Source organism: Cervus elaphus, chromosome 24 (assembly GCF_910594005.1).
Source record: "Cervus elaphus chromosome 24, mCerEla1.1, whole genome shotgun sequence".
NCBI classification, from domain to species: domain Eukaryota; kingdom Metazoa; phylum Chordata; class Mammalia; order Artiodactyla; family Cervidae; genus Cervus; species Cervus elaphus.
In genome coordinates, this window is record NC_057838.1 from 40,116,028 (window position 1) to 40,141,337 (window position 25,310).

General features: G+C 44.8%; 1 protein-coding gene and 1 long non-coding RNA gene across 3 annotated transcripts in view; one reads left to right on the plus strand and one right to left on the minus strand.

Moving 5' to 3' along the window:
* PDZRN3 (PDZ domain containing ring finger 3) overlaps window positions 1-3,238 on the plus strand; it is a 249,820-nt gene extending 246,582 nt beyond the window's left edge. For both annotated transcript variants that reach the window (XM_043886647.1, XM_043886648.1), the window contains 2 exons: window positions 21-137; window positions 761-3,238. In XM_043886647.1, coding sequence (XP_043742582.1) covers window positions 21-137; window positions 761-2,308 — 1,665 coding nt within the window. In that variant the 3' untranslated portion in view covers window positions 2,309-3,238. The remainder of the gene's footprint in view (window positions 1-20; window positions 138-760) is intronic.
* The window catches only part of LOC122683094, a 256,521-nt gene that overhangs the window by 8,999 nt on the left and 222,212 nt on the right, over window positions 1-25,310 (minus strand). The window contains exons 3-4 of the long non-coding RNA XR_006337617.1: window positions 4,204-4,315; window positions 3,263-3,316 (exon numbers count right to left, since the gene is read on the minus strand). This is a non-coding gene — a long non-coding RNA (uncharacterized LOC122683094). The remainder of the gene's footprint in view (window positions 1-3,262; window positions 3,317-4,203; window positions 4,316-25,310) is intronic.

Consider the following 25,310-nt stretch of genomic DNA (forward strand, 5'->3'; position numbering starts at 1 on the left):
GGGCGCCTGCCTCTCCCCAGCTGGACGAGGGTTGGCTGGATGACGACAGGAACGACTTTCTGGACGACCTGCACATGGACATGCTGGAGGAGCAGCACCACCAGGCCATGCAGTTCACGGCCAGCGTCCTGCAGCAGGTACCACTGCCAGCCCCTCCCCCGCAACAGCAGGGCAATCTGCTCCCCACCGCACCGCCACCCCACCCCCACCCCATGATGCTTAGGATCCTGAGAAACCCACCTGCTAGTAAAAGAAAATCAGTGCTTTTCTGTTTGCCCACCAATGAAAAGCAAGCTGATATCCTCCCAAACCAACAGAGTGCTGCTGGGCTTAGAAAGCAAAGCAGTAATGCCAAGGTACCGCCGACCTTCTGATACTTGTTTGGAAAACAATGTGCCAAAATAAAGAGCAGATCAGAGAAAGCAAGTCACATTTTTGAAAGGAAAGCAATTCCCTCTGTTTAACCTCAGCTTCTCAGCGTTTTCCCCTCCCTTCTCTCTCACCACCATTGTCAGAGAGGCTGGAACCTCTCCAGTGCCTTAGGCACTCAAGGATGTCCTCTGTGCCTCCTGCTTCCTGGTAAGAGGTGCTGGAAGAGCCGTAGTCATTCACTAGGTCAAGTGAGCATCCTCCTTTCCCAGATGGAGGTGAAGCGGCTCACCTAGGGGAACTTCAAGCTAACTACCTCAGCAACCCAAGTCCCTCCTACCGGAAAAGCCTCCCTCCCCATGACCACGTGTTCTTGTTTTCTGTCGTGTAGAAGAAGCACGAGGAAGACGGGGGAACCACAGACACGGCCACCATCCTGTCCAACCAGCACGAGAAGGACAGCGGCGTGGGCCGGACGGACGAGAGCACGCGCAACGATGAGAGCTCGGAGCAGGAGAACAACGGCGACGATGCCCCCGCGGCCTCCCCGCCGCTGGCCGGGCAGAGAAAGCTCACGTGCAGCCAGGACACCCTGGGCAGCGGCGACCTGCCCTTCAGCAACGAGTCCTTCATCTCGGCCGACTGCGCCGACGCCGACTACCTGGGCATCCCCGTGGACGAGTGCGAGCGCTTCCGCGAGCTGCTGGAGCTCAAGTGCCAGGTGAAGAGCGCCGGCCCCTGCGGCCTTTACTACCCCGGCGGCGCCCTGGACGCCAGCAAGAGCGACCCCGAGAGCGTGGACAAGGAGCTGGAGCTGCTCAACGAGGAGCTGCGGAGCATCGAGCTGGAATGCCTCAGCATCGTGCGCGCGCACAAGATGCAGCAGCTCAAGGAGCAGCTCCGCGAGCCCTGGATGCTGCACCACGGCGGCTTCCGCAACTACAACACCAGCGTGGACGTGCGCCGGCGGGAGCTCGCCGACATCACCGAGCTGCCCGAGAAGTCCGACAAGGACAGCTCGAGCGCCTACAACACCGGCGAGAGCTGCCGCAGCACGCCGCTCACCCTGGAGATGTCCCCCGACAACTCCCTGCGGAGGGCGGCCGAGGGCGACGGTGCCGCGGAAGCTTACGGGCCGTCCCCCAAGAACCTGCTCTCCATCACGGAAGATTCCGAGGGGGGCTCCCCGAACTACAGCCCTTCCCCGAAAGAGCTGGACCCCAGCCCGGCTCCGGAGAGCAAAGAGAGGAAGCCCGGGGAAGAAGACGGCGGCAGCGGGAGCCCCACCCCCGGCCCGAAGCTGGGCGGCTCCTACCTGCCGCCCTTCCCGCACTCGCCCTACAAGCACGCCCACATCCCCGCGCACGCGCAGCACTACCAGAGCTACATGCAGCTGATCCAGCAGAAGTCGGCCGTAGAGTACGCGCAGAGCCAGATGAGCCTGGTGAGCATGTGCAAGGACCTGAACTCGGCCAACCAGTCGGAGCCGAGGATGGAGTGGAAGGTGAAGATCCGCAGCGACGGCACGCGCTACATCACCAAGCGGCCGGTGCGGGATCGCCTGCTGCGGGAGCGCGCGCTCAAGATCCGCGAGGAGCGCAGCGGCATGACCACGGACGACGACGCGGTGAGCGAGCTGAAGATGGGGCGCTACTGGAGCAAGGAGGAGAGGAAGCAGCACGTGGTGAAGGCCAAGGAGCAGAGGCGGCGGCGGGAGTTCATGATGCAGAGCCGGCTCGACTGCCTGAAGGAGCAGCAGGGGGCCGACGACAGGAAGGAGATGAATATCCTCGAACTCAGCCACAAAAAGATGATGAAGAAGAGGAATAAAAAGATATTTGATAACTGGATGACAATCCAAGAACTCTTAACCCACGGCGCAAAATCGCCAGACGGCACTAGAGTATACAATTCATTCCTCTCGGTGACTACTGTATAATTTTCACTTCTGCATTATGTACATAAAAGAACACTACCATTGGGGTAGCAATTCCTGCCTCGTTCAATGCGGCAAGTTTTTGTATATAAGATAAATCGCAACATCATGTTTACAGTCAAAACTAGCGAGCCCTACCACTCTGGGTGTCAGCTCTATTTTAAGTGGAGAAAAAGCCCCCTTAACTACTATCCTGGAAGGCAATATTAACCCAACAGCTTTTTTTTCAAACAGCAAGGATACTTTTTTACTCGTTACCTTTTACATAAAGTTTTTAAATTTCAAAAAGATCTTTTACTAAGCATACCTTCACAGAATAATTTGTTTAAACTATATTCATATAAGAAACTTAAACACGCTTTTTTCCTTTTCTGCTGAAAACACAGATATGACTGCCGGTATGTATTTTAATGGAGCTCTATTTTATGATGTTACTTTGCTGAATGTGTTTCATAGGAGTGACCATTAATATATTATTTAGGTCAAAGCTTCAACTCAAAACCACCAAACTCTGTGGTTAACTATATATAATGCACATAACCAAACCAGCAGTGTTTAGAATTCGGATACACATTTTAACAATTTTCTGGTTAAAGTTCCCAAGAGAGTGTAAAGGTTTTAACAGAAGGCAAAATATAATGCAACTTTGTGGGAGTTTACAGCATGTTTGCAAATACTGCAACTCATTGGAGGACTTTGCATGTACAGGAAAGTTGTGGATGGAGAAGGTTTGTGGAATTTTAAGTGCTCATTGTAGTAAAAACCTTTGCTTTGTAGATTCAAAGGGAGACTTTTACAAGCAAATTCACAGAATCATGATTAGTTACAAACAGTTAAGTAAATGAAGTTAAAATAAATTATTATTTTCTATGTTTTGAAGTGTTCCTCATTTTGCAGTGGTGCCTATAAAATAAAAGCCTTTTTTGCAGTGTTTCCTTCTTTCCTTCATTGTCTTACCTGATGCTTTAGAAGAATTTGAGTGTTTCAGATCATCCAATACCTTCATCCTGTCTGGAATCCAAAGACAGAAGTATAATCAAAGTCTGTCACAAAAAAAAGGAATCAAACACTCACCATTTAATCTAGCTTTCTGTCATTTCTTGCAGAAAGCCTCAACTTGACCCAAGTCTATCCTACAGACTTGAATGAGCAAGTTTATCAACCAACATCATGTTTACAATTTCTTTGGTTCCTGGCAACCATTACTGCCTGTCAGTAATAGCCAACATCTCTGAGATGTTGGATTTCTAAGACACATCTGCAAAATCTGTATTTCCATAGAATAACAAGGTACACCAAAGTAGGTGGGCTTCAAAACTGCTATCTTTCAGTTCCCTGATTATAACATTTACATAAGTTTCAGCTACACTACCTCCTGAAAAGACACATGAATGAATGAGATTATAAAGAGTATCATTTTCACTTGTCTTGATGCCAGATAATTTCTCACTGAAACTTGAAGTATCCAGGTGTTAGGTGTCTGAGACTTAGATTCCTTCAACACACCCTGTTTGAACCAAAGTTCCTCCCTTGCAGTCAGAATCTTAAGACTAGTTAGTAGTCATACTTCCATTAGAACAACCTAAAGAAGATAAGACACTGATATCTTAATGGGGAGGAATAAATACATCTGTTCGTTACCTCTGCAAGACCAAGCATTGCAAAGATCAGTACCCCTGCTTCGTGAGTTTTTTGCAAAGGGTGGACTATTAGCACCATGGTTTTCCAATACTCTCCAATGTCAAGTTCCAACAGATTGGATCTTTGGCTCCAGGTCTCTTATGTCACATCTTTCCTCACTAGTCCATGTGTTACCAAGACTCAGAACAGTCAGATGGATTACAAATTGCTGTGAGACATATACAGGTTGCGTGTAAGAGTTAAACGCATGGGTTTACCTGCCTCTTGTGTTATCATTGAAGACCAGACTGTTATATATGGCCATGAGGAGGGCAGACTTCTGATTCTCCATAACAGCCACTCCCCTGGATGGGTGACTCAACTTTATCCCTAAAATATAAGGGGAAAGAAATGAGAATTTATTGATTACCTAGTGTTATACCTTTCAACACAGTAGCCATTAGCTACAGCTGGCTATTAAACACATAAAAATATGGTTAGTCTAAACCAAACTGTTCTGAGAAAATGGCTTTCAAAGACTTAGTACTAAAAAAAAAGACAAAATATTTCAGTAGTTCTTTGCAAGTTGAAATGATAATACTTTGCATATCTTGGATTAAATAATTTTAATTTCACCTTTTTACTTTTTCACATGGTTACTAAAAACATTTAAATCACAGATGTGACTCAACACTTTATTTCTACTGGCTAGCACCAATACAGACCATCAGGCGTGTGTGTGCAAAACACGTGACCTCTCCAAATTCACAGGACAGTGATGCAGGCAGATGGCCTTGTCAACAGTTCAGATGAAGAACAGTGTCCAGATGAGTGTGGGGCTGTGATCTAAGTTTGCACCCCCAATACCCAACCCTTTACCTTTCCCCCTCTGCCTCCACCAGCTTCTCAAGAAGTAATTCTCTGCATTGAGCTACTCCTTGTAGCCTAGTCAACATCATGATAAAAGGAACTGCTTCAAAGTGACAGGCATTTCACTCGGTTCCCCCTGGAGTTTTAAGTGACAAAATATTCTAACACCACTGGCAAAAACATATGACATAAAAATCTAGGAACTGGGGGCACTAATTAAGCTTTTCATCTTTTAAATGAAAACAGGATGCCCTAAAAAGCAAGAACCACAAATGTGATGTGGTAGGACTGTACACTGCCAGGGGAAAGCTAGTTAGAGAACTAATGAGGATTATAAACTAAACTTTGAAAATTAACCAAATACATTATCTAGTTGGTGTCTAAGAAGTAGGTTACAGGTTACTTGTTAGCAAAATTGCCTAGAACCGAAGAAGCAAACAATTCTGCCAGAAGCAACCACAACTCCCACTTTTATTTCAGCTTCCCAATTGTTTTAAGTGCATTAAGATTTCTGCAGAGCATCAACTAATTAAAAAGAAATCACTAAAATGGAGATAAGATGCAAGAATTCTCATGGCTACTGCTGTACTCTTCAATTTTGATTAAACGTGAATTCCCTAAAGCAGTCAGAAAACAAAGTGTGGTTCTTTGAATTTTGTTCAGATGGGTTTTCCTGCTTACATGATCCATGTTTCTTAGCTTCCAGTTTGAACTAATCCTGAAAGGGCAGGGGCCATGGGGCCATGTGCTCTGCCTTTCAATGGCAGAAAGCTGACCTCAGTGCACTCAGCATCTTTTTAAAATGAAAAATGAGAAATTAATGATCCTTATTTGAATTGCAGAGTCACATTTGCTTACCAATTTGGTAATTCTAGAAAAAGTCCTCAGAAACAAAATGAAACTCCCCAGATGTCAGAGCCTCTCAAAAATATATCAGGATTAAATTGAACTGTCTGTTCATTCCTCCTCCTCAGCTGCCACCCCAGACATTATGGGTTTGATTTGAAGAATCATCACTATCTCTGTGCTCCAGGCGCTGTGTCAGAAACCAACACGGATTTGTTCAGCCGGGAGTTTTTGTGCCCGCTGTCTTTAAGGTCATAATGAGTTCTCATGGAGCTCTCCTCAGTTGAGTTCAGTCACTCAGTTGTGTCCGACTATTTGCGACCCCATAGACTGCAGCACACCAGGCCTCCCTGTCCATCACCAACTCCCAGAGCTTACTCAAACTCATGTCCGTCGAGTCAGTAATGCCATCCAACCATCTCATCCTCTGTGGTCCCCCCTCTCCTCCCAGCTTCAATCTTTCCCAGCATCAGGGTCTTTTCTAGTGAGTCAGTTCTTCTCATCAGGTGGCCAAAGTATTAAATAAAAAAAGAAATCATCACACCAATACTTTAAATATATCAACAAGGTTAGGGGTGGAAGGCAGATAGGAGATCAAGTGCTGGATCTCAGGGAGGGTCTCATACAGTTACGGTTGAGCTGAGAGCCAGTGGATGGATGTAGGTTAACTGGGAAGACAAGTCATATTTGAGGCAAATCAAACCATGTGTTTGATAAACATGGTTTACTTCAAACAAACCAGTGTACTTGACAGAATGATGGGTAGGTAGTAAGAGTGGGGAGACAAGTAGGAGCCACACAGTTGAGTACTCTGGTTCAATTTTACATATACAAGCCCACTCAGCAAAGGATCAGCAAGTCAGTCACTCAGAGTAGAAAACCTGCTTGGGTAGAGTAGCAAAGTGGTCCACCCTCCCCTCTTCCCTCCCTTCATATACAGACACAACACATCAGGAAGGAAGATTCACAGACATAGAGAACAGTGGAGGACGTCAAGGGGGAGGGAGTTGAGAGAGCAATGGAGTAGGTTGGTGCTATCAGATATAACCTTTTATATATGGAACAGATAAACAACAAGGTCCTACTGAATCGCACAGGGAACTATACTCAATTTTTCCAATGGAAAAGAATATTTTAAAGAACATACCCACACACACACACATATATATAACTGACTCACCTTGCTGCATAGCAGTAATTAACACTGTAAATCAACTATACTTCATAATAAAAGAATAGAGCAGCCACTGTAGGAAAAAAGTTTAATAAACTTCATTTTCCCCTGTCTCTTTAAAAATACTTAAGAGAGGGGAAAATGAAATTTGGATGCCCAGGAAACAAATTATACGTGTATCACCTGAGCCTGGAGACCACTCAGGGCATGGCCAGGCCTACACTAGTGCTCCATGTGAAATATTTGTGTCCCCGGGAAGCCTAATCCCTAAGGTGATGTATGAGAGGATGGATCCTCTGGGAAGTGATCAGCTCATGAGGCTGGAGTCCTCATGAGTGGACCAGCACCTTATGAAAGAGGCCCCCCAGGGACCCGCCCCCCACCAAGCAATGAGACAAGACGACCACCCACTGCAACCCCGAAGAGGGCTGCTCCCGAACCTGAGCTTGCTGACACCCGGGTCTCAGATGTCCAGAGGTCAGAGATGAGAGAGAGACATCTCTTCTGTTTAGAAGCCACCCCATCTTATCATATTTTGTTAACAGCAGTCAGAACAGATAGAGACATTTGATTTCTCTTGGAGGAATCATCACCTGGTACCAAATACTATTACAACCATTTTTCAGAAAACTCTAAAAGGATGCCAGATGTGAGTTACAAATTCGGGCTCTACTGTAGCAGGCAGGGGACAAAGGTCTGCCTAAGGACATGAAGTGCAGTTGACTGGCTCGCCTCTGAGGCCTGGGTTCGATTCCTGCATTTGGGAAGATCCTCTGGAGAAGGGAAAGGCTACCCACTCCAGTATTCTGGCCTGGAGAATTCCATGGACTATATAGTCCATGGGATCGCAAAGAGTTGGACACGACTGAGCGACTTTCACTGTCACTTTCCTAGTACAGAGTTCTCTCCAATCTAAAAAACACAGACATGAAGCCAGCTCTCAGTAAGAGTCAGCTCACTGTGCAAACTCGGGGAACTCTTCTTTAAAAAGTCTGAATGCTTACATGTTACAGGCTCTCTGGTCGCAAGATCCTCCCTCACACCACCTCTCCTCCTATGTGTGGACACCCAGCATTCCACCGTCTCTCTGTGGTCCACATGCACACAATCTTTTATTTACTCGCCAGCTCTACAATGCCCCCTCCCCCACCACAGCATAAAGAACTGTTTTCCCTTAGGTAACCTGACTGAATACAAGAGATTTTCCACTGGGGATGAGAAGCTAACCCAGGTCCTACCTGGCCCACCCGCCAAGATTACACATGGATCACGGAAGTGGCTGAATTGCCTTGCTGCCCATCTGCCTTCAGCCCTTCTCAGCCCTTCAGGTATTCAAGGAGCATCTACTGCATACTGATCCCTCTGCTGGGACCAGGAATACATTGGGGGCAAGTCAGAGATGAATCCCCTTCACAGAATACCCCTTCTGCCAGTGGCAAGCTAAAAAAGAAAAAAAGTGCAAATACACAAAAGGCAAAGGACTTGCAAATCATAGTGGGCAAACAAGCCCAGGTTGAGAGAAGCACTACCCCCTCAAGCAGGGGGGGTCTCACAACAGGGCCGCTGAACTCGCAGCACCAGCAACACCTGGGTTATTACTGGAGATGGAAATTCTTGGGCCCCACCCCAGACCAACTGATTCAGACACTTAGAGGCCACGCAGTCTGTTTTCTTCAAGCCCTTCAAGTGACTTGATGCATGCCAAAGTTTCAGAAACAATGTAAACAAACAGGAATTTTGACTGTTTTGGTTCTGAGGATTGGTTTCTCTTTTTTTTTTTTTTTCCTTGTTGGTTTCTTTTGATCCCTAATTCTTAGACCAGTTCCTGACATAGCAGGGGCCTTAGAGATTATGTGGACTGAACCGTCAGGTGGGTTATTGTACTTTAAGCTGGGTTATCAGAAAAGACCACCCTAAATATCTAAGTGAGATCTAAAGGTGGGGAAAGAGACAGCCATGCAGTGTGGGCAAGGATATTCCATGCCACCTCTCACAGAAAGTGCAAAAGCCCTGGGGTAGGAAGGAACTTTCTCTGGAACCAGACTGCCTGACAAACCATGCTTTGCAGTTTCAGCGTCCCATCTCTGAATCTACCATCCAGAGTCTTACTCCTCCTCAAGGGACACAAAGGTAGGTCTCCTTGTTGTTTAATGAGCAGCTGAAAAACCTACCCTCTCTGCAAGCAGGACTGCCTTTCTTACTTGGCTGCGCATGTAAAAGCAGGGCCTGCTGTAGCCCAGGCCCTCATTTAAAGAGCCTGGCTGGTTCTCCCCTCAGGGTGAACTCTCCGCGACCTTGGACAAAGCCGGTCCCAGCTGCCACCCAGTAAGCAAGGCGGGAGACCCTGGGTAGTCTGACTTCCTACACTGTATCCTGCAGTCCTCCTCATTTCTAGACAATAAACAAAGAATGCTCCAGAACAAATTCAAGATGGCTTCATAAAAAGGAGATGACAACAGCTGATGAAAGAAAGCAATGACAAGTCCGACTGCAGTGACTCAAGGTGCCTGGGGCCAGAGGAGCGGGTTGGGGTCAGGTCAAAGCTGATGCTCACAGAACTGTAAAGACCCAGCTCCGGTCTACACAACATACAAGGCCAACCAGCCTGAGCGACTCGGAGGAGGCCACTCGCCTCCTACCCCGCATTCACCTTCATCCAGAGGGGAAAAAAAAGATTCAATCTTTGCTCTAATTACACCCCTTGGGAAAATATCCTTTTAATACTACAAAATACCTGCAGAATATTAACATAGATACTTTTTACAGTTATAAAAGGGAAAGAATGTGCTGTAGATGTCTTTAAGATCCTCACAATATTTTTTCACTTCTACCAGACAATCAGATGAGGGGCAAGCAAACTTTTTCAGTAAGTATCACAGGTTATGTGGAGACAGAGACAGAATCAAGGATGTGAACATTTCCACAACTTTCAGTGATGAACTTCAAAGTATATGAGTACAATTTTTAGAAATACAGGACTACTAATGAGAAAAATGGAATCAAGATATGTGGCGGGGGTGGGGGGCGGGTAACATTCTGCTTACCTGGGGATCAAAGCTAAGGGTTCCTATCATTAAATCGATTACAAATATTCATCAGTAAAAACCATTCTTCAGTCATGGGCTGTAAAACAACAGACGGCAGACTGCATTTAGCTCACAGGCCCTCGTGTGCTGATTTCTAGCTGAGATCCTGTGTTAGGATTCTCCGAAGAAACAGTGTGAGAGTGAGTGTGAGAGAGAGTGTGTGGGTGTGTATGAGATAGGAAGGTATTTTCTATAAGGAATTGGCTGTGTGTGTGTACACACAGACACATGTGCATGGATGCAGACAGAGATTTCCTATACGGGATTGGCTCACACTTGTGCAGGCAACAAGCCCCATGACGTGCGTGGTGAGCTAGCCAGCTGGAACCCAGGAGAGCCAACGGTGCAGTCCTGGTCGGAAGGCAACTCGGCTCTAGACCCAGAAATTGCTAATGTGTCAGCTTGAGCCCAAAGGCAAGAAAAACCTGATGTCCTAGTCCAAAGGCCATCAGGCAGGAAGAAATCTCTCAGGAGAGGAGAAGCATCCTTTTTGTTCTATTCAGGACATCAACTGAGTGGATGAGGCCCGCCCACACTGAGAGGAATCTACTTTACTCAGTCTCTTGATTTAAATGTTCATCTCATCCAAACACACCTCCACAGGAATACCCAGGAACATGTGTACCCAACTAACTTGGCACCTCAGGGCCAGACAAGGGAACACACAAAGCTGACCGTAACAGACCATCCTTATTTTAGAACTCCTCATGAGACCACGCTTTCAAAAATCAAGTCTCCTTCTTCCTGCCCACAGCCCTTTGCTGCTGTGAAGCATCCTGGAAAATGCCACAAGTGCAGTATGACCTGCTCCCCTAAGACCATGGCAGAGGGCAGCCCTGCCTACACCTGGACAGGGAGAGCTCCATCACGCAGGTGGAGGGCCTGACTCTGTCCCACTGGGGCCCGATGCGTACCTAGAGATGCCACAGCGGCCTCATCCAAGCACGTGTGTCTCCTGGATTCCCTGAGGGGCCATTTCCCTGCCCCAAGCACCCCTTGTTTCACACCCTGTTTGGAAAACAAGTTGTCGGGCACAGAGTCAACATGGAAATGTCTTTCAGCTTTATTTCTGACTTGTGCCCACAGTAAGCTATTCTATACGTCCTGCCCTAACTGCTCTGAGAACCGTCCTCAACCACCCATCAGCTCCCAGCACCTATTATAGCTTGACTCAGATGTGTAAGAGCCTCTGCCCTTGAGTTTTTCTGTCTGGCCTCTGCCTACCTTCCAGATAATGGATTCCTCTTGAGTAAACGAGTCCTGCGGGGCTGGAGCAGGAAAACAAGAGGGAAATGACGAACTACGGTCAGAGAGGTGATGGCAGGTACCTGGGAGCAGCCTTCTAGGGGTCTCTAGGGAAGTGGGATGGTTTTCATAAGGATCTGATGAGATGGTTTAATAAGCAAACCTGACTGATGCTCTCTGTAGGCATGAAATGAATGCTAGGCTCCAAGTCCTTGAGGCTTCCTGTGCTGTGTGTACCAAGGTCTTCCACAGGTCATGGCAAGGCCACCTCAAAAAAGCCCTTCCTTCAGCTTCCATCTGGAATGGGGGATGTCATACCATCATCCCTATCTTGGTGATCCCTAACATAATTCAAAGTTTTTGGTGAGCTATGTCCCACCCTCCATATTCACAGGTGGCGTTCCTAACCCCCAGCACCAGAGGAGTGCTTATTTGGAAAAAAGACCTTTAAAGAGGCCGTGGATTTAAAATGAGATCCTCAGGGTGGGATCTGATCCAATATGGCTGACATGCTTATAAAAACGGGCATCTGGAGACAGACCCAGGGAGAAGGCCATGTGAAGAGGAAGGCAGGGATGGAGCTGATGCCTCTATAAGCGCAGGGATGCCAAAGGTTGCCCACCAACCCCTAGAAGCTGGGAGAGAGACGAGGAATTGATTCTCACTCACAGCCCCTGGAAGGAACAAACCTGCCAACATCCTGACCTTTGAACCTCTAGCCTAGAACCGTGAGAGAATGTGTTCCTGTGCTTTCCGCCTCCCAGCTTGTGGTATTTCGTGACATCAGCCCCAGCAGACAAGCGCACTCAGCACAGAGCGTGGAGAAGAGCCTCCCTCTACAGTGAGGTTTCCTACCCCTCTTCTTGCTTTCTCTCAAATACGAGCATTGCCTGTTATTTTTGTTTTGCTTTGGCCGCACCACACAGCATGTGGGATCTTAGTTCCCAGACGAGGAACTGAACTCACGCCCCTGAGATGGAAGGGCTGAGTCTTAACCACTGGACCACCAGGGAAGTCCAAATCATTGCCCCATTTCTGAGTATCTATTTAAAAGTGAAGTAAAATCACAGCCAGTCTCCAGAGAGCCGGGTACAGGCATCACCACGGGGTCAGTAGACGGGGTGCAAACTGGAGACTTGTCACGTCTCCAGACAAAAGGCAGGCGGCCCAGATTCCAGTGTTAGAACAGCAAGAAGATGGAGGAGAATCCAGCCTCTCACCCTGGATTTCAGGGCCCAGGACAGTGACTGGACCTCTGGCTGGATGGGAAAGGCTGGGGCGTGAAGAGGGTATCCTTCCCCCACCTCTGCCCAGAAGCAGGGGACAGACGACATCTCACGGGGCCCCCAGAGGGTGCGCGCATCCCGGCAGGAAAGGAGGGGGAGGGAGGGGTCTCGGCCAAGACAACTCACATAGTCACCTACTGGGGAGGCAGCCGGTGGTCAAACCCACGACACGTTTATAAGGATTCTTCTCAACAGAAGTCAGAGTTCGAGTCTAACTCTGCTCAAAGGGTCCACAGCACAGTCTTGAATATTTTCAAAATATTAGTCTACCAAGATGCTAAGAAGTATTATTCATATTAGTCTACCAAGATGCTAAGAAGTATTATTCATGAAAACATTCTATATTCTGAAAGGGATATAGATATACTGGATTAGACCAAGTGAAACATTATTTCTTGACTGTAGGACTCTGCAGTGACTTTGATATGACATGGAACTAGAAAGAAATACAATCACTTAAGTGTGGAATCTGAAATATGCCGCAAAAGAACAAATCTATGAAACAGAAGCGGACTCACAGACACCAAGAACAGACCTGTGGTTGCCGAGGGAGAAGGAGGGAAGGGCGTTGGGATTCGAGGATGCAAACCATCATACAGAGAATGGATAAACAATAGGGTCCTACCGTACACACAGCACAGGAGACTATATTCAGTATCAGAATGGAAAGGAATATGAAAAAAGAATTATATATAATAGTTTTGCTGTATGGCAAAAACTACCATAACACTGTAAATCAATCATGTTGTTTAGCTGCTAAGTTGTGTCCGACTCTTTTATGACCCCAAGGACTGTAGCCCACCAGGGCTCCTCTGTCCGTGAGATTTCCCAGGCAAGAAAACTGGAGTGGGTTGCCAATTTCTTCTCCAGAGAATCTTCCTGACCCAGGGATCAAACCTGCGTCTCCTGCAATGGCAACAAGATTCTTTATAGCTGAGCCATCAGGGAAGCCCCAAATTAACTATAAATAAAATACTTTCTTAAAAAAGAGAAATATCAAAGACTCCAATTTTATTTCGTTGCCAACTTTTCATCGTATAGTTCTTTTCACAACACCCAATCACATCTCTGAGAACAACTTACTAAAGGAAGTAATTGGATAATGCTGGTAATGAGCTTTGAAGGATGAATACTTTCAGAGAGAAAGCAGTAAGTCAGCTGACAATCAAGCCAGCCAGCCAGACATCCATGACTCCCCTGCAGAGAAAAAGTTAGTCCCTGCCCTTTTCTCCTCACAGGTCTCTACCTGGGGCAGAAAGAGCTGGAGTCCTTAAGAAACATCCTCCAATTCTCCCACATCAAGGAATCAAACTACCATTTAAAGACTGGTGAACTGAAAAAAAAATAAAGACTGGTGAGGCAGTAAAAGTAAGAAATTACTCCAAGCAGAAAAACTGAAAAAGCTTAAAATATGATTAGCTTTCCTGATAACAGCAATGCATGGAGGTGACCATAAATTGTTGATAACAGCCTTCTACAGGCCTATCTTTGGTGCAACAGGATCAGAAGGCAAACAGAAACTGAATTCTTAGCTATTAGCCCATTAAAGATGCCTTCCAGCCTAGGGCGCACAGATAAGGGCCCTCAACAAGATAGTCAAACAGGTTTTATCGGGTCCTTGGTCCATGCGGTCACAGAATCATGGACTTGGAAGCTTCCTCAGTCTAACCTTCTCACTTTAAAGTTAAAGAAAGTTAGCCCAGTGGGGCTGAGAGGTACTGAAGGTCACCTAGCGGGTGCATGGAAAACCAACAACAGAAAAACCTCAGCTTCCTGTTTACACTCCGCGCTCTTATCACTATATAATTGTCCTGTTACTGCATTACTGTATCCCCAAGGGATATAGGAGGCAAGTAAAATCAAGGAGAACCTGTCAAGTGCCTGGGAGCAGGCAGGTGCTAAAAGAGCAGCTGGGACAAGTTCTTAGTATTTAGGAAATGGCAACCCACTCCACTATTCTTGCCTGGGAAATCTCATGGACAGAGGAGCCTGGCAAGCTACAGTCCATAGGGTCACCAAGAGTCAGACATAACCGAGCGCACACATATACACATACATACCAAATGCTAGGTGCTGAGCTAAGCTCTTAAACCTCAGCTGGCTTGTAGAAAACCCCCTTGAAGTGTGTGCCTTTGCATCAGTGAGGATGTCAGCTTTCTGCAAGTCTCAGCGACCTGCTCAAAGTCACACACAGCAAACGGCAGGGCTGCCAGGCGCCCTCAGGGCTCACCACAAGGCCAGTGCTCTTGACCGCTACCTACAGGACCCTCTGAGCCAGTCCTGAAATCAAGAGCATCACTTTAAAGAAACAAGACTGCAAAATAACTAAACTTCCAAAAAAAAAAAAACTAATTAAAAAAAAATAAAATTACCTTCCTCAGCAAGGGAGAAAATAAAGAAAAAGAAAATAAAGAATATATTTTTTCAGATTTCCTGTAGCGTAAGGATACTCATGCAACCAAAGGCATGAGTAAGAGTGACCCCATGAGGTCAGTTTGCCTCTGTCCTTACACCTCTGCGAGTGACCACCTCAACCCTCTGCAGTCTTTTCTTTTTCTCTTGCCAGACTGAGAGCAAGCCTACAGAGTTTCTTCCACAAGAAAACACCTGAAGAACCATTTCTATATTCGCCTGGATGCTGACGCACAATTACATGCTTCCTTACAAAAGTACAGTAATTTCTGTAATGTTTTCCCCATAAAAAGACACCATGGGGGGGAGGAGCCAAGATGGCGGAGGAGTAGGACCGGGAGACCACTTTCTCTCCTACAAATTCATCAAAAGAATAACCGAATGCAGAGCAAACTTCACAAAACAACTTCTGATCGCTAGCTGAGGTCATCAGGCGCCCAGAAAAGCAGACCATTGTCTTCGAAAGGAGGTAGGACAAAATATAAAAGATAAAAAGTGAGACAAAAGAGCTAAGGACGGAGACCCGTCCCGGGAAGGGAGTCTTAGGCGGCCTTGCTTGGGCTAGGGTCCGGGCCTGAGTGCCCTGAGGACAATCGGGGGGAGCTTCTGTGAGGTGCCAACTTGAACTGTGGGAGACCAAAGGAGAGAGAGAAAATTGACCGGCCGGAACACACTGCCGGCCGTTCGCAGAACAAAGGGACGGGGAAAGTCCCGAGAAGAGCTCGCAGGCTGCGGACCGGCCCAGCCCCGCCGGAGGCAGGAGGCAGGGGGGAGGGGAAGGTCGCGGCGAGACACAGGGCGCAGGCACCCGACCGGCGCGGGGCGGGGACTGGGGCTGGGGACGCGGAGGGCGGAAGGCGCGCGCACCCGCCTGGCGCCAGCGGAAACTGAGACTGGGTCCGCGGAAGGGAGTGGGTGCGCCACACCTGGGGATAGCGCGCCCACCAAGCCCCTGGCTGCCTGGACCGCTCTGACCGGGAAGGCACAGAGAGCAGGCGCAGCTTTTCCTTCGGCGCTTTTGTGTAACACCCGAGGGCTGGAACCTCGCGCAGCGCGGGGCGCGCTCCATATAGAACAGCCGGGAGCCTGAGCAGCGCAGACGGAGAAAGCAGCGTCAGCCCCTTCCGGCAGCGCCAGCCCGCCCCCGCAGGGCCAGCCCCTCCCCGCAGGGCCAGCCCCGCCCCCGCAGGGCCAGCCCCTCCCCGCAGCGTCAGCCCCGCCCCGCAGCGTCAGCCCCTCCCAGCAGCGCAACGGAACTAGCTACCTGAATAAGAGTCCGCCTCCGGCCGCCTGTGTCAGGGCGGAAATGAGCCTCTGAAGAGACCGGCAAACAGAAGCCAAATAAACAAAGGGAACCGCTTCAGAAGGGACTGGTGCAACAGATTAAAATCCCTGAAGAAAACACCGACTTCACCGGAAGGGCCCTGTAGATATCGAGAAGTGCAAGCTGGAACGAGGAGCTATCTGAAACTGAGCCGAACCCACACTGACCGCAACAGCTCCAGAGAAATTCCTAGACATATTTTTACTTTTTTTTTTATTTTTCTGTTTTTTCTAAGTAAGGAAAAAAAAAAAAAAAATTTTTTTTTCTTTTTATATTTTTCTTTTTTATTTTTTCTCTTTTATTTTCCTTTAAAATTCCCTATTACTCCCCCATTACTCCTTAACTTTCATTTTCATAGATTTTTACGATTTTTTTAATTAGGGGAAAAAAAAATTTTTTTTTTCTTTCTTTTTTTTTTTTTTTTCTTTTTCTTTTTTTTTTCTTCTCCTTTTTCTTCTTTTTTTTTTTTTCTTTCCTTTTTCTCTTCTATTTTCTATTTTTCTTTTTCTCTTATTTCTTTTAAAGTCCTCTAGTACTCCTCTACTACTCTTCATTTTCATCTTCACTACACTATAACCTTACAAAAAAAAAAAAAAAGAGAAGCCCTATCTTAAAACCGAAGATTATTCCCTCCCAATCTTGACTCTCTGTTTTCTACCTCAGAACACCTCTATTTCCTCTTTTCCCCTTCTCTTCCCCATCCAATTCTGTGAATCCTTGTAGGTGTCTGAGATACGAGAACACTCTGGGAACAGACAGCTGCGTAGATCTGTCTCTCTCCTCTTGAGTCCCCCTTTTTCTCCTCCTACTCATCTCTATCTCCCTCCTCCCTTTTCTCCTGTTCATGTAACTCTGTGAACCTCTCTGGGTGTCCCTAACGGGGGAGAATCTTTTCGCCATTAACCTAGAAGTTTAATTATCAGAGCTGTATAGTTGGAGAAGTCCTGAGACTACAGGAAGAATAAAACTGAAATCCAGAGGCAGGAAACTTAAGCCCAAAACCTGAGAACACCAGAAAACTCCTGACTACATGGAACTTTAAGTGATAAGTGACCGTCCAAAAGCCTCCATACCTACACTGAAACCAACCACCACCCAAGAGCCAATAAGTTTTAGAGCAAGACATACCACGCAAATTCTCCAGCAACACAGGAACATAGCCCTGAATGTCAACATACAGGCTACCCAAGGTCACACCTAACACATAGACCCAACTCAAAACTCATTACTGGGCACTCCATTGCTCTCCAAAGAGAAGAAATCAAGTTCCACGCACCAGTACACTGACGCAAGCTTCCCTAACCAGGAAACCTTGACAAGCCAAACGTCCAACCCCACCCACTGGGTAAATCCTCCACAATAAAAAGGAACCACAGACCTCCAGAATACAGAAAGTCCACTCCAGACACAGCAATCTAAACAAGATGAAAAGGCAAAGAAATACCCAACAGGTAAAGGAACAAGAAAAATGCCCACCAAGTCAAACAAAAGAGGAGGAGATAGGGAATCTACCTGAAAAAGAATTTAGAATAATGATAATAAAAATGATCCAAAATCTTGAAAACAAAATGGAGTTACAGATAAATAGCTTGGAAACAAAGATTGAAAAGATACAAGAATTGTTTAATAAAGACCTAGAAGAAATAAAAAAGAGTCAATTAAAAATGAATAATGCAATGAATGAGATCAAAAACACTTTGGAGGGAACCAAGAGTAGAATAACGGAGGCAGAAGATAGGATAAGTGAGATAGAAGATAAAATGGTGGAAATAAATGAAGCAGAGAGGAAAAAAGAAAAAAGGATCAAAAGAAATGAGGACAACCTCAGGGACCTCTGGGACAATGTGAAACGCCCCAACATTCGAATCATAGGAGTTCCAGAAGAAGAAGACAAAAAGAAAGGCCATGAGAAAATACTCGAGGAGATAATAGCTGAAAACTTCCCTAAAATGGGGAAGGAAATAGCCACCCAAGTCCAAGAAACCCAGAGAGTTCCAAACAGGATAAACCCAAGGCGAAACACCCCAAGACACATATTAATCAAACTAACAAAGATCAAACACAAAGAACAAATATTAAAAGCAGCAAGGGAAAAACAACAAATAACACACAAAGGGATTCCCATAAGGATAACAGCTGATCTATCAATAGAAACCCTCCAGGCCAGAAGGGAATGGCAGGACGTCCTGAAAGTAATGAAAGAGAATAACCTACAACCTAGATTACTGTATCCAGCAAGGATCTCATTCAGATATGAAGGAGAACTCAAAAGCTTTACAGATAAGCAAAAGCTGAGAGAATTCAGCACTACCAAACCAGCTCTTCAACAAATGCTAAAGGATCTTCTCTAGACAGGAAATGCAGAAAGGTTGTATAAACGTGAACCCAAAACAACAAAGTAAATGGCAACGGGACCACACCTATCAATAATTACCTTAAATGTAAATGGGTTGAATGCCCCAACCAAAAGACAAAGATTGGCTGAATGGATACAAAAACAAGACCCCTATATATGCTGTCTACAAGAGACCCACCTCAAAACAAGAGACACATACAGACTGAAAGTGAAGGGCTGGAAAAAAATATTTCATGCAAACGGAGACCAAAAGAAAGCAGGAGTCGCAATACTCATATCAGATAAAATAGACTTTCAAATAAAAGCTGTGAAAAGAGACAAAGAAGGACACTACATAATGATCAAAGGATCAATCCAAGAAGAAGATATAACAATTATAAATATATATGCACCCAACATAGGAGCACCGCAATATGTACGGCAAACACTAACGAGTATGAAAGAGGAAATTAATAGTAACACAATAATAGTGGGAGACTTTAATACCCCACTCACAACTATGGATAGATCAACTACACAGAAAATTAACAAGGAAACACAAACTTTAAATGACACAATGGACCAGCTAGACCTAATTGATATCTATAGGACATTTCACCCCAAAACAATCAACTTCACCTTTTTCTCAAGTGCACACGGAACCTTCTCCAGAATAGATCACATCCTGGGCCATAAATCTGGTCTTGGAAAATTCAAAAAAATTGAAATCATTCCAGTCATCTTTTCTGACCACAGTGCAGTAAGATTAGATCTCAATTACAGGAAAAAAATTGTTAAAAATTCAAACACATGGAGGCTAAATAACACACTTCTGAATAACCAACAAATCATAGAAGAAATCAAAAAAGAAATCAAAATATGTATAGAAATGAATGAAAATGAAAACACAACAACCCAAAACCTATGGGACACTGTAAAAGCAGTGCTAAGGGGAAAGTTCATAGCATTACAGGCTTACATCAAGAAACAAGAAAAAAGCCAAATAAATAACCTAACTCTACACCTAAAGCAATTAGAGAAGGAAGAAATGAAGAACCCCAGGGTTAGCAGAAGGAAAGAAATCTTAAAAATCAGGGCAGAAATAAATGCAAAAGAAACTAAAGAGACCATAGCAAAAATCAACAAAGCTAAAAGCTGGTTTTTTGAAAAAATAAACAAAATTGACAAACCATTAGCAAGACTCATTAAGAAGCAAAGAGAGAAAAACCAAATTAACAAAATTAGAAATGAAAATGGAGAGATCACAACAGACAACACTGAAATACAAAGGATCATAAGAGACTACTACCAGCAGCTCTATGCCAATAAAATGGACAACTTGGATGAAATGGACAAATTCTTAGAAAAGTATAACTTTCCAAAACTGAACCAGGAAGAAATAGAAGATCTTAACAGACCCATCACAGGCAAGGAAATCGAAAGTGTAATCAAAAATCTTCCAGCAAACAAAAGCCCAGGACCAGATGGCTTCACAGCTGAATTCTACCAAAAATTTAGAGAAGAGCTAACACCTACCTTACTCAAACTCTTCCAGAAAATTGCAGAAGAAGGTAAACTTCCAAACTCATTCTATGAGGCCACCATCACCCTAATTCCAAAACCAGACAAAGATGCCACAAAAAAAGAAAACTACAGGCCAATATCACTGATGAACATAGATGCAAAAATCCTTAACAAAATTCTAGCAAACAGAATCCAACAACATATTAAAAAAATCATACACCACGACCAAGTGGGCTTTATCCCAGGAATGCAAGGATTCTTCAATATCCGCAAATCAATCAACGTAATACACCACATTAACAAATTGAAAGATAAAAACCATATGATTATCTCAATAGATGCAGAGAAAGCCTTTGACAAAATTCAACACTCATTTATGATTAAAACTCTCCAAAAAGCAGGAATAGAAGGAACATACCTCAACATTATAAAAGCCATATATGACAAACCCACAGCAAGCATCACCCTCAATGGTGAAAAATTGAAAGCATTCCCCCTGAAATCAGGAACAAGACAAGGGTGCCCACTGTCACCACTACTGTTCAACATAGTGTTGGAAGTTCTGGCCACAGCAATCAGAGCAGAAAAAGAAGTAAAAGGAATCCAGATAGGAAAAGAAGAAGTGAAACTCTCACTGTTTGCAGATGACATGATCCTCTACATAGAAAACCCTAAAGACTCTACCAGAAAATCACTAGAACTAATCAATGAATATAGTAAAGTTGCAGGATATAAAATTAACACACAGAAATCCCTTGCATTCCTATATACTAACAATGAAAAAACAGAAAGAGAAATTAAGGAAACAATACCATTCACCATTGCAACAAAAAGAATAAAATACTTAGGAGTATATCTACCTAAAGAAACAAAAGACCTATACATAGAAAACTATAAAACACTAATGAAAGAAATCAAAGAGGACACAAACAGATGGAGAAACATACCGTGTTCATGGATTGGAAGAATCAATATTGTCAAAATGGCTATTCTACCCAAAGCAATCTATAGATTCAATGCAATCCCTATCAAGCTACCAACGGTATTTTTCACAGAACTAGACCAAAGAATTTCACAATTTGTATGGAAATTCAAAAAACCTCGAATAGCCAAAGTAATCTTGAGAAAGAAGAATGGAACTGGAGGAATCAACCTGCCTGACTTCAGACTCTACTACAAAGCCACAGTCATCAAGACAGTATGGTACTGGCACAAAGACAGAAATATAGACCAATGGAACAGAATAGAAAGCCCAGAGATAAATCCACGAACCTATGGACACCTTATCTTTGACAAAGGAGGCAAGGATATACAATGGAAAAAAGACAACCTCTTTAACAAGTGGTGCTGGGAAAACTGGTCAACCACTTGTAAAAGAATGAAACTAGAACACTTTCTAACACCATACACAAAAATAAACTCAAAATGGATTAAAGATCTAAATGTAAGACCAGAAACTATAAAACTCCTAGAGGAGAACATAGGCAAAACACTCTCCGACATAAATCACAGCAAGATCCTCTATGACCCACCTCCCAGAATATTGGAAATAAAAGCAAAACTAAACAAATGGGATCTAATGAAACTTAAAAGCTTTTGCACTACAAAGGAAACTATAAGTAAGGTGAAAAGACAGCCGTCAGATTGGGAGAAAATAATAGCAAATGAAGAAACAGACAAAGGATTAATCTCAAAAATATACAAGCAACTCCTGAAGCTCAATTCCAGAAAAATAAATGACCCAATCAAAAAATGGGCCAAAGAACTAAACAGACATTTCTCCAAAGAAGACATACAGATGGCTAACAAACACATGAAAAGGTGCTCAACATCACTCGTTATTAGAGAAATGCAAATCAAAACCACAATGAGGTACCATTACACGCCAGTCAGGATGGCTGCTATCCAAAAGACTACAAGCAATAAATGCTGGAGAGGGTGTGGAGAAAAGGGAACCCTCTTACACTGTTGGTGGGAATGCAAACTAGTACAGCCACTATGGAAAACAGTGTGGAGATTCCTTAAAAAACTGGAAATAGAACTGCCATATGACCCAGCAATCCCACTTTTGGGCATACACACTGAGGAAACCAGATCTGAAAGAGACACGTGCACCCCAATGTTCATTGCAGCACTGTTTATAATAGCCAGGACATGGAAGCAACCTAGATGCCCATCAGCAGATGAATGGATAAGGAAGCTGTGGTACATATACACCATGGAATATTACTCAGCTGTCAAAAAGAATTCATTTGAATCAGTCCTAATGAGATGGATGAAACTGGAGCCCATTATACAGAGTGAAGTAAGCCAGAAAGATAAAGAACATTACAGCATACTAACACATATATATGGAATTTAGAAAGATGGTAATGATAACCCTATATGCAAAACAGAAAAAGAGACACAGAAATACAGAACAGACTTTTGAACTCTGTGGGAGAATGTGAGGGTGGGATGTTTCAAAAGAACAGCATGTATACTATCTATGGTGAAACAGATCACCAGCCCAGGTGGGATGCATGAGACAAGTGCTCGGGCCTGGTGCACTGGGAAGACCCAGAGGAGTCGGGTGAAGAGGGAGGTGGGAGGGGGGATCGGGATGGGGAATAAGTGTAAATCTATGGCTGATTCATATCAATGTATGACAAAACCCACTGAAATGTTGTGAAGTAATTAGCCTCCAACTAATAAAAAAATTAAAAAAAATAAAAAAAAAAAAAAAAAAAAAATAAAAAAAAAAAAAAAAAAAAAAAAAGACACCATGGCCATTTGCCTGTGTAAATGAATATAAGTCTACATCCTAACTTTCACAAGAGCATGGTGGACCATCACAGGGGTGCACATGCTATGAGGTAAGACTTCTACAATGGTGCCAACGTCTGACTATCCTAACCGGTTCTGCAGTAAACTTGCTGGTAGAATCATCTCTGTTCCACGGATTCATTACTGAGGCATCCCACAAGTGGAACTGCAAAATCCTTTTTCATTTTGAGAGATACCACCTCTAGAAGGTTGTGCCAAGGCTCCACTGACCAGCTGTGTGGAATGTGTTAGCAGATCCCCTCACTAAACAACCAGAGAAATGCCATCCATACAGACAACTGTCTGTTCACACAGGGGAAACACCCAAGCCAAGCCAACCCAAGTCAGACATCCCCTAGCCACCAGCCTTTCTCAGCAGGGCCACGATTATAGGCTTTTTAACTGATCTTCCAAGTTCAGTCTTGCCCACCCCACCCATCCTTCCTCCACAAGGCAGTCAAAAATCTCTCTCTCAAATACAAATCTGATCGCGTCCCCCTGAACCTAAATGTTCCACTTCTCCAGATCCTACAGATGACCGCTCCAGCCCTACTGATGCTCTGCCACCCCTTCCATTTCTTCCAGAACATTCTTTCCCACTCAGGACCTTGGCAAACCCTGCTTTCGTTTTCTAGAATCTCTTCCTTGCCTCTCCCCCTGGTCACTCCTCCTCTCCTTTCAGGAACCTCTCAGAGTAACTTTGCCATTCACACACATTTTGCAGACTAAGGAATATCCCCCACTGTTAACATGTACAACACTTAATATTTTACTTTCTAAAATGTATTAAAATGTTAGTTTGTCTGTCTGTCACCTCTGATTGACTCTAAGCTCCATGAGGACAAGCTCAGACCCAGCACGGTGCCTCTGACGCAGGAGACACTTGATGAACGGCAGAAGAGAGAGAGGGAGGGCGGAAAAAATGAAGGGAGGAGAAAGAAGCAGGAAAACGGGGGGGGGGGGGGGGGGGGGGGCGGGATTTAGATTTTCCAAAGAGTGGGAAAAGGGGAGGAAGACCTTACAGCCACGAGTGTAGAACTAGAGATGGGAGTTCTTTTTTCCCCTCACATTTCCTTTAGATTCAGCCACTGGATGAATACTGATCAGAACCCGTCATGTCCTAGGCACTGCTGCAGATAGCAGAGAAGGTGCTTAGCCTTCTGGAGGCCCTGTCTCAGGATGGGAGCGAAAAGAGAGAATAAACAATGAACACAGACCTGAACAGGACAGCCAGGGTGAAGAAGCCTGTAACCCAGTAGGCCCCGCAGAACGAGTGTGGACTCTGCTACAGGCGGTCAGGGCAGGCCTCTCTGAGCGGGTGCCATATGAGGACGTGGCACCAAGAACGCAGGCCAGGGCAAAGCACATGTGGCTTTTAAAAATAAGATGCAGTCAACTTTACTCTGAAGCTGACGGACATACTCCCACCTGGCAGAAAAAAACCAACGTCCTTGGTACGTGGGTTAGACCCCTAGGGCTCTGACAACACCGTGCCTCAAGCTGAGTTAGCTGACACCACGGTCACTTCTTGTCTGACAGCGTTGGAGGCCAGGAGTGTGAGATCAAGGTGACGGCAGGACCGCACTCCCTAGGAAGGCTCCAGGGAAGACGGTGTTCCACGTTTCTCTCCCAGCTCCCAGGGGCCCAGGTGCTCCTCGGCTTGTCGACGCCACACCCCAGTCCTGACTCCAGTGTCGCCTGACCGTCTTCACAAGGCCCTCCCGTCCCTCTGTGCTCCTCTGTCTCCAGGCCCAAACGTCCCCATTTATAAGGACTCTGGTCACACAGGATTAGGGCCCACCCCCCAGACCTCAATTTACCTGAACCACCTCTGTCAAGACCCTCTCTCCATATGATTGAATAAGCTGAAATTCTTAGAGAGGAAATGAAATCTATCAGCTGGAGATTAAATTTAAAATGTTTAAAGGGGTTTAATGGCATCTAATAGTACATTATCTCAAATAATAAAGTCTCCTTTAATGTGACTGCTAAAATGTGAGGTTTATAAATAAGGATATTAAGAAGCTGGAATTATAAATTTAAAGAAAAACTAGAGTATGACTTTAATAAACTGATTCTTTTAAGAAGTACTGAATAATTTTTATACCATCCAGGATGCCACAAAACTCATATTAAGACAAAGAAACACTGCCCTCCCCCGCCCCCCACATGAACCGCAAACTTCCAGATGTTCAAGCTGGATTTAGAAAAGGCAGAGGAACCAGAGATCAAATTGCCAACATCCACTGGATCATCAAAAAAGTAAGAGAGTTCCAGAAAAACATCTACTCCTGCCTTTGTTGCTAAGTTCTCTATAAAGCTATAAAATCTTACCAGCAGAATGTTAGGAAACTCCCTCTTCATACCCTCAGCAGCAAAATATATTGTAATTTCAAAATATTAATGACCTAGTTAACTTAATTTCCATTTCTTTGACTACTAGTAAATGAAATTTTTCTAAAAATAAAAAAATGAGCT